Source organism: Caretta caretta, chromosome 10 (genome assembly GCF_965140235.1).
Source record: "Caretta caretta isolate rCarCar2 chromosome 10, rCarCar1.hap1, whole genome shotgun sequence".
Taxonomy (NCBI): Eukaryota; Metazoa; Chordata; order Testudines; family Cheloniidae; genus Caretta; species Caretta caretta.
Window position 1 is genome coordinate 9,512,843 of NC_134215.1, and position 10,204 is coordinate 9,523,046.

At 43.7% G+C, this 10,204-nt stretch overlaps 1 protein-coding gene across 2 annotated transcripts in view; it reads left to right on the top strand.

Annotated features, from left to right (window-relative positions):
• The window catches only part of FBXL18 (F-box and leucine rich repeat protein 18), a 30,965-nt gene extending 21,048 nt beyond the window's left edge, over nt 1-9,917 (top strand). The window contains exons 5-6 of one of the 2 annotated variants that reach the window (XR_007358852.2): nt 3,270-3,698; nt 5,752-9,917. Coding sequence is in view for 1 of the 2 variants with exons in the window: in XM_048867077.2 (XP_048723034.1) it covers nt 3,270-3,426 (157 nt within the window). In the remaining variant the exon portion in view is untranslated. Of the gene's footprint in view, nt 1-3,269 lie in introns of both variants that reach the window. The other variant, XM_048867077.2, reaches the window with a different exon arrangement.
• Nucleotides 9,918-10,204: the final 287 nt, after the last annotated feature.

The window sequence follows — 10,204 nt, forward strand, 5'->3', positions numbered from 1 at the left end:
TTTTGGCTAACAGCCTTTTTCAGTACATTAGGTGTAATTAAAGGACGGGATAGGAAGGCAAGGGTCCTGCTTTTGCTAATGCCAGAATGAATTTGAAGTGTGCCCTGCATCACAATCGGTGTGTCCATTTTCGAGCTCCAGGGATGACTATAGCCAATTGCAGATGTTCACATCCAAATTTACATAATCTTCAGAAACCTGCTTTTGCATAAAGTGCTACTGAGCTCTTGTTGGTTTGAGGCTAAGTATACTGGATCAGAGGCTGCTATGGAAAGCTTGTCCTTTTCTTTGTTATCCCAGAGATTTCCCCCCCGCCCCTCCCAAGGATAAATATTAAAGAGCCAGCTAGTCAATTGCATAGAAAACTTACTTTCATGTAATTAATCATGATGAGTCTAGTTTGGAGATTGATTTGTAGGAGAAAGCAAGCAACATTCACAATTTTTGGCTTGTTTTCCTTGGAATAGAACAGGGATTCAAGTCTGGAGCTGCAATTCTTTTGTCTCCCCAAATCCACGTCTCCCTCCATCTGACAGATTTTCACTAACCACACCATAGACTTTCAGAGGTAGATCCAGTTTGAAATTCATCCAAGTGTGGAGTGAGGGAAGAATCTTCAAGAAGATTACAGCAGCTATGCTGCAACTCATTAACTCAATCTCTTCCCCTTCTCCACCCCATGCCTGGGGTCTTTTAGTGCTAGAACTAAGTGCTGTTCACTTAATCTAGCCCACCTGGACAGGTGTATGAAGAATGGAATTGCCTTCCGGCAGAGGACTGAAGGAACATACATACAGCATCTGTAGAGGAGTCTGCTTTTGGGAAATGCTAATCCCATTTTAGCATTGTGACAGCAGCTCGTTAAAAGTTGTTTTGAAATTTGCAGCTAAAGCAGCGGCTTTGCACGCACACATTGCTGAGAATAATGGTAAACAATGTGCGTTTCATTTTAAATTGTGCAAATCGAACATGGAAAGAATTCGCAGGCATAAACTGGCTGTGGTAGGCAATTTATAAGTTTCAGAGCAACATACAGTTTCCAGTTTTAAAAAAATACAAATCACAAAATTCAAAGGCATATTTTGGCTTTTTTTGCTGCAGATCAAGTTCAAAGCTCTTCAAAAAATATTTCCATAAATCCGGCTTCTTGGAAGGCATATTTAATGTGTATTTTTCCAGTACTCTGAGGCAAATTGTGTAAACTTGGTTTGAGTCCCACTTTTTAACTAATGTATAAATATAGTTTGTCGTTTGTGTGGTGGTACGGTAGCATCCAGAGACCTCAACTGAGATTGGGGCTTTGCTATGCTGGATGCTGTACAAACACAGAAATAGGAGTGTTTTTTTTTTTCGCCGTGAAGAACTTACAATCTAAGGCACCAGTCCTAAAAAGAGATCTGCCTGGGTGGGTGGACCCCTGCACTGAGCCCCAGTGAACTTGTGATGGGGGGGGAGGGAGTGAGGTTATTAACATGGTTCCTTCTTCAGCAGGATTGTGGGCCTTAAATGACTACCGTATGAAGAGCTGAGGGGGGGAGAGAATATCCAATATGTTTGCTATATTCTAGAGTTCAAATTACGTAAATACCAACTTTACCCAATTGCCTTTCGCCTAGCCATTATTTGTTGGCTAATTTCTTGCAAGCATTGCTGCAGAAATAGGTCCTGAGATGGGAATTGGAGGCAAGAGTGACGGCTTTATGGATTTGTTTCGGGACAAGTTTCCGCGCGTAAGAGTTGGCATGGAAGGAAGCACTAATGCGTTTGTGGGAGGTGCTCCTTAGGTCCGTCACCCAGAGAGAAATGCGAGCCTCTTGTGGATCGAACTGCAGCATGATATATCTGCCAGCATTAATCTTTAATCAGGAACAATTACTCTGAAGTTTCATGTGGGATTCTAGCACCTGAACTTACGATCACTCCTGCAGCCCTGTATCACCATGATATGGATAATTATTTTAGCGTGATGGGTGTGCTCAGAATTGTGTAGACAATAATCTTGGTCTACAGCGGACACCACTACAGTTCAGACACATGATTCACAGGCTGAATGTCAAACTAGGCTCTGCCTTAGTGGGTTTATGTTCTAACGTGGATCCAGCCTACCCTGTAACAGTTAAGGAATAAACTCTGGACGCACTGCTCAGGGAGATTGCTAGCAGGGTTATAGCAATAACCCATGTGTTTTAAGATATGGTTGCATGTCTATTCTAATAACAGCAACCTAGACATGGCTCTACTCAATCAGCCAATCAATGCTAAAAGACTTACCTGTCCTCATTCTGATGGTCTTCTCTTACCCTGTAATCTGTCCTCCCTTTCCCCCCAATATCTGTGTTCTTCTGTTACTTCTCTGGGTTGCTGTCATGCGTAGTACGTGCTATCTGGGCCTGCTTTCATTTCAAAGATATTGCATATGGATTTAACTTCTGCTGTTTTTCCTGCTCTGTAATTACAACCCTGCTGCTCCTGTCTCTCCTGTTGTCACACCAGTCTGCTCTCCATCGAAAGGTCTGTGATGCTCAACGTCTGCTGAACGAGGTGGCAAAAAAATTAGGAGCAGAAGGGGCTGAGGCTAAAAAGATTGGTGTAGAAAGCAGTGGAGGTAAAGGGCTAATAGATTTAAAAAGATAGTAAACCAAAATTCTAGTGGCAAATGTGGCTGTTTGCTTTTGGGTTTCCTCAGGACTGGAACTGTGTGTATCTGTCACAGGCTGTTGTGACTTTTATTAAAAATGACACTGTTGCCAGTGTGTTATTCTAACGTGGATAAACATTGAGTATCTGCAGTAGTAGAGCTTTCCTTTTTCTCTGACCGCAGCGTTTGTCCTCCATGTGCTGTACAACTGACCCTTCAGTGATAATCCCAGGCCCAGTCCTAGGGCAAATCCCAGACAATTTAGTCCGGATTTTGCAGGCCGTACAACCTGCCATTGTTAGTGAGAGCTTAAGTGGCTACCCACCAGCATCTTACTCAGCTAAGGAATGTCTCATGCAAAGTTCTGAGGATCCTTTCCTCCTCTTGTAAGAGCTCCATGTTGTGGTTCCCAATCTCCATTTTGGATCAGGACTCCTTTCCGATGCCTCCTAAATTAGCCACATGGACCCACTGCAAGGTAATAAAGTCCCACACAGGTGGGAAAACTTGATTTCCTGTCTCGGCAAGACTCCCCTTCCCCCTCTGCCGCCTCCTACTCTACCCGTGCAAGTTTTTTCTCTTGTTGCAGAACTAGCATTTCTCCTTGGCTAATAACTTGTATCTGATTTAGTTTCCAGGCAGACCGCCCTGCATTAAATGTCATCATTTTCCCTCTACTACATGAGGACTTGACGGAGGTCATCAGAGATGTCCCCATGATGCACTTGGATGAAATTACCTTGTTTAAAAGCAGAGTGGCTGAGGAACCTCCAAACCTGTGGTGGTGATTATGCCATAGCACATGTAGAACAGTTGGGATGAACGTGTGCAACAGCTTCTTATTGGCCTGGATCCCCCTTCTTGAGCTTATGGCCGCCTTATGGGATGCTGTACAATCACTTTAAATCCGTGCAATCGAAAAGCAAAAGAGCCTGGGCAAACATTGCGGTGGGCAAACAGACCTTGCACAAGAATATACAATATCAAAGCCTTTTGGAACCATATGGGGATTTCCTTGTGGTTAATAATGAATTCCTCTTTTACTTTATATTAGTTAAAGGTAAGAGAAACCAACTTAAAGAATGCTCCCTTTCTTACCCTTCTCCCCTTGTTGCTTGATATATTTCTGTAGGGGTCCTGTGTACTTTGGTGGTATGTGCTGTTGTTTCCTCAGTGATCATTCTTTGCTTGAGTCTGTTATTAATGGCAAAGTAGAGGGCCTGATTCTGTGTGAGTTAGTGTCCCTCAGTTACAATGGGCACAAAGGTGTATTGCTCGAATGAAATGCATCATAGCTCTTATTATAGATGTGTGTACATAGTTACGCACGTGTGATGAGAAGTATTTCAGGGTATTATCTTTTGAGAGAAGTACCTCAGGTTTGTTCCCCCCACCCCCCCCACCCCAGTAGCAAATCATGATTGTTAACCTTTCAAGCCCATTGCTACATTCTTCTTGCTGTTAGTGTTTAGACCGTTTGGCATGTGGGGAAGAATTCCTCATTTGTGTCTTGAGTTTCTCCTCTAGATTTCACAAACTCCGTGTTACCAAATCTCCAACCTGAATCCCATCTACCCTAAAAATAATAAATAAATCAGCGGTGGTCTAGAGACGTTAGAACACCGTTCCAACTTTCAGTGTAGGTGGGAGCCTAGTGGACAGCTCTATCCCCAAATCATGTGGATGAGCACACACTAATTTCAGAGATTATATGGAGCATTTTCAAAGGGTAACTTCATAAGACTTGCCTGCTCTACTGAATGTCCTTAAGAATTTGTAGTGGGCTGGATCACTTTTCAGAGTGCCTTATTGATCTAGCACTTTCTAAAGTGTCAAATCGCAGTGCCAAAAGCCAAAGTGCACGTATTTAGTACAAACGTTCTGGGTGGTGGTAGGATTTCCCTTGAAGTGGAATATTCCATGGTCAAATGTGGGGCTGATCTTTTCCTTAGAGGTTATCCATTTGAGTCTGAACAGTTTCTATCCAGTGGTATGCTAAACAGCTGTGCTGTGACATCACTGCTTGGGAACTCAGTACTTCTGTGGGTGACATCACTGAATCAGCTAGTCAGTGTTTCCTACAGCAGTGCCATAGTTTCATAAGCAGAGGTTACTGGGAACGGTGTCAAAAACATCCTGGTTTCAAAGGGTGGATTGGATCGCAGAATACATCTTTATGCAGGTTTCAGACACTATTCTCTAGTCCCCTTCCCACTGCTTAAGAATTTCCAGACTTGTTTATCCTGTCCGACACATTAAATCATGGGCCAGCCTGATGCAACCCATATGTGTACAAATAGGACATAACTACACGTGTGCTCATTGATGCTTTCTCAGCATTAGCCATTTATTAAGAGTGAGACTGCATATTACCAGGTTAATCCATATGAGCACATTTGTACTCTGCTTTGCTTTAGAGCTCACCCTTACCTTTAAGAGCATCAAGTTGTTAATTTTTGCCTTATCTTTCTGTACACTTACTTTTCAGCAGCCCCTTCACTGAGTGGGACTTCCAGATCGAAGCTCTCCTTTCCTTTCCCTTCCCACGGGACGGATTGGCTAGCAAGGGTGTGGGAGTGTAAGCTGCTAGTCTTGTAGCTATTAAATAAATAAGCAGATGTGTTTTATGCTTTTACGTGAAGCAGGTGCCCTGTAGCATTTCAGCAGCTTTAGCCAGAGCCCTCACAGCTGGGCCACTGGAGGAGGTGCTTCAGAACTAAACTAGGTTTCCAAAATATCCCTGACTTGTGGGAGGTTTCCATTAAGCATGGGTGGGTCAGTAGGTAGCTGTTACCCCTTCACTGGGGTCCTACCTCTGTTTTCTATCTAGTTATCTCCAGAATCCTGTCTCTCTCTTCCAACCTCTTCTTGTATCTGTGGCTTCGTCGAGCCCCTTTCTTTGTCAGGCTGGGCTCCTTTCTCCCTCACAAATCAGTTGTACTTTTTTTTGGGGGGAGGGGGGGGAAGGAAAATAAGTTACTGCTTTGTCCAGGTGATGCCACTCTGTGCAGTTGCTGAGTAGATCCCTTCTCCAACACAGATTATGGGGGTTAGGCAATGAGGAGATATTGAAGCATCACTAAAGCTGCATTTCTTTTCCTCCTGAATCCTAGCAACTTCAGCGTGGAGCAGAGGGAAAGCTGAGTGGTTACAGGTCTGGAGACAGTCCTCTGCTATTCAGTCCATAATGGGAACTATCCTAGCCAATAAACAACGTCCTCAAGTAGTGCATAGTGTGGTGCCTGAATGCTATAGGTAAGAACGCTTTTGCACTTGAGCAGGGATTTCTCTTTCTAACAAGCTATGGGGCACCGTTAAGAGATGGCTCAATGGATTCTAGTCACAAGGAAACTTCCAGCTCCCATTTTCTCCCTGCCGGAAGGATCTGATTTCTGTGATATCTGCTGAAAAAAATCGATTCAGATCTGGCTCTGTTGTTCAAAAAGGTGTGTTCTAGTAGGTCAATGCTTTTCCTAGTCCTTTCTTTTAAAGACTGTGTTGGTGTGATAAGATATGCTTCATGTGGGTCAGTTCCTTAGTAAAGAGATGCTGTACTCTTTCTTACCTCTAGGTAAAATGGGAGTGGATCCCTTTATCAAGTATGTATACAACCATTATTGTATTGCCTGTGGCATGATGCTTAGACATCTGTATTCACGTGAGCAGGTCTGGGTTCTTAATGTGAACCGTAACGTTCACAATAAGGGCTAGGAAAGGCCAGCCACTCGCACCTCAGATTGTGCTAAAGGGACTGAAAAGAATCCCCATCCCCAAACAGTGGGACCGTGCTCTGCATCCCTACTACAGATCCTCCTGACTGCGAGTGAGAATTTCCACTGCTTCTGCACTCCAGGCAGGAGTCACCAGATGTTAATAATGTGCTTATTTTCTCTAAGTGCTATTTTGGCATCGGTGTTAATTACAATTTATATTCTGCAACGTTTACACTGGGAAAAGAACCCACCCTAATAGTCCCCAATTGGCAGTGCTGGGCTATTAAACGTAGCACCATATGTTCTGAGCAGAGAAGTATAAAGGATTCAAAGCATAGTCAGCATTAAGGTTCCATGTGCAGTTTTTGGGGAGGACTTTTTGTCGTCCTTGTTTTCAGTTTTTCTTTGATACAAAATGCCCTTTTTTTCTTTCCTCTCCATCCCCTCCACTGCAAAAATCCTTCCCTGCCATCTGTGGAAGTCTGGATGGGACGATCTTCTGACTGACCCCGTTCTCTTGAGCACCCTGAACTACATCAGGTGCGCTTCCCACTGGCTGCCGCAGCTGGCCAGGGAAGGAGCACCAGTTTTTCGATCAGAACTCTGACCGCTCCTCTGGCAGTGGGCTCCATTGCTAGCAAACACACTGGGCTGGCCAAAAACTCCCGTTCTTTGCACGTGTTTGGATGGATGCATTTTGACGCTAACTGGATCGGATGCTAAAGTTAAATTAAGAGTTACAGTCACAGGATCATTGATGCCAAAACATGTTTAACAAAGTGGCTTTCCATTCCTGCTGCCTGGTGGGTTCTAGGCTTTTTTAAAGTGGTTTTATTTTTTGGTAAGGAGAAGCTGACTGGACCAAATATCACCTGAGTTGGAAAAAGGCACCTTAAAGAGGATGTAATCCTGTTAGGGTCTCCTCCTCTGCCTTTTGGCAAAGCTCAGTTTGGGCTCTCTTTTGGCACCTTGTTTAAAACCCTCCCACCCACCCACGGTACAGCAACAATACGTCACATCATCAGGTTTCCCGAGCGCAGGGAGTGATGCTAACCTGTCACCATGCAGCATGGCACATCAGCGGTAAGCAAAGAGATTAAAGAGAATTGAGACAGCTTGATCTGTTGGCTGGAGAATCAGACTGGGAGCTGGTTTTCAGTTTCCTCTCTGCCACTTGCTTATTGTGTGACCTTGGGCAAGTTGTTCAACCTCTCTGTGCCTCAAGTCCCTCATCTGGCTCCCAGCTCACACTAGGCTATTGTAAAGCTCCTAAAGTGTTGTCTGTCTTGGAGGACAAACAACTGAGGACAGTGCTAATTTAGAAGGAGGGGGGAAATGGGATGAATTATAGCAGCTGTCTTGAGTTTCCTTACGTGGCCCGATGTGGAGCAGACCCCTGGTGCTGCCAGCTGCAATCCCAGTATCAATATCCTGATTGTCTCAGGTGACAGAGTTAAAAACACAGAATAAAAAGGGCATTGGGGAGCTTCCCAACAATGGAAACTGCTGTTGAACATATCCATTCCCAGTGAAAGACCACATGAACCATATACTACTAACACTGCCGTAGGCAGTCACCTTCTGTAACTGTCTGTTACTGGACTTATCCTGCTGCTGGCAGCAGGCTGCCCCATGACTGCCAGTGACTATGGGCTAAAAGAATTCTCCATTGCTCTCCTCGTATTGAGAGGAAGGGATGAAAGTCTTGCAGATGAATGCTACTATAGGGCTTGCCAAGAGCCCTCAACTCTTGTTTATCCCAATGAGAATTGCGGGTGCTCAGCACCTTGTAGGTCCAGCCTTTCACCTTTTGCAGTGGGGTCTCCTAACTTCAGAAACAAAATCCCGATACTTAATTTACCAAAAAATTAATACTCCAGGTCGTGCGGTAGTTTGTCTGATCTGCTCATGGGAGACTAAATCCAGCGCTGATCCTGGCTGATGCCGTGTACAGCCAAAGCCTTTCACTCTTACCTGGAGGAGAATAAGTCTGTAAAAGGAGCAACGTGAACATGACTTGGCTATTGCAGAGGAAAATCTCTCTCCATTGCAGGGTCTGTAGGCTGCCTCCCTGTTCGATTACATGCATAGGCAGCCAGGGCTCTCTAGCAGGAGAATCATTTCCATAGAAACCGATTGGGATGTTGTAGAGGGAATAATGATTAATAGTGAAGGGACGTTGCCTCAGGCCTTTTTCATTTTTTCGGGGGCAGCGAGGGACAAACCAGAATGAAGCAGAGCACAGGTAGGGGGAGATGCAGTCACTAATGAAAAACATCTCTTCCATTAATTTCCAGGGCAGCTCCCCTCTTCTCCCTCCCTTGGCGGCTGCTTTCCAGCTTCCTTTGAATTTTCAAAATGGCTAACCTGGTTAGAAATAATGATAAAAGGATGGATGAGGCCTGGCTATTAACATGGTTGCTGTTAGCAGCAGGATCTCAGCCATAAAACATGAAGCAAGGGAGACATTGACCTTTCTGCTGTTTTGAAATGAATGGAGACATCAATATCTATTGTTTTCAGTGGCATTGACCTCTGACACTCACTTCTCCTTTTCCCTCGGTCTTTTATTTCCCCCTGACACTTGGGGAGAGGGGTCAGTTTGTACCATCTATTGATCCTGATCTTACTTGGTGATAGGGAAATAATTAGAATTGTAAAAGATCTACAATGAACGAGAACTATCTATCTATATATATACATGTGTACATCCCCCCACCCCACCCCTCATGGAAATTCAAAACTCCTAGGTCTGAAAGAAGGCCGATCAATTTAGGTTTAATTACTAAATGTTTTTTATTTTAGCTTTGTAAATGCTCAAGTGTAGCGTTTTATGTTACTGTCATCCGAGTCTGGATGCTTGGTGCCTTGTTTTATTTATTTTTTTTTGTAAGTAGCCCCTCTTATGTGAACAACTTCTCCGTACTGAGAATGTGAAATCGGGCATTGCTAATTAGCTGTATGACAATTAAGTAATGTAGCACAAAACCATTAGGACGTCGGATTTGTTTTTGAAGTTTGTCCTTTGAAGTGGAAGCTGCAACTCTGCCCAAGGCTGCTAGGGAAATGTTGTTTTGTCAGTGTAAAGTCCCTGTTCTGTTGAGAATCTCCTGTATTCACTCCTATATAAACAGAGGGTGAAACTTTGTTGTCATAATGTTAAATTAAAAAAAAAAGGACATTTAAGGAACAGTTGGTCTCTAAGTAACACCCACTTTTTTGGTGTAACTGTTACCAAAACCGTTGTTTCAGCTTGCCGTAAGAGAATTGTATTACAATGAGAGTGAAGACGTATGTTACACCAATAACATGAAAGCTAGAGGAGGCAGCCACTCCCAAAATCTGTGATGTGCTAAGTGACACCAGGAACCCAAGCAGCCGGTTTGCAAATGACTGACAAACTCAGTTTTAACAGCTCCATCTGTGCACTGGTTTTACACTTGTATTTACAGCTCGCTCTTTGTTCATAATTGTGAACCACATTCTCAATGTGCAATTTTTCATGTGCATTTGTGGCATGTAAAAGATTTCAAATAAAGAGTGAAACTGATTTTAAAACAGGTCCAGTTCATTGCCTCCTGCCTTGTTATTATCTTCAACAATGAGAGCGGGGAAAGAAATGTGTTGCTAAGAAGCACACTGTTGTGTTTAAAGTTAACAGAAGCTATATGGTTATGTTTAGGACCACCTTGGTACTAGCTACAGCCAAGCATGTTGTGGGTAGGAATGTTCTAAGCGTTCGGACACAGCTGTGCTAACCCACTTCAGTTTTGACTTGGAACACCCCTACTGTTTGCAGTTAAGGGCTCAGTTATGTATTTAATGGAGACTAATGTTGGCTTGTATTTATATA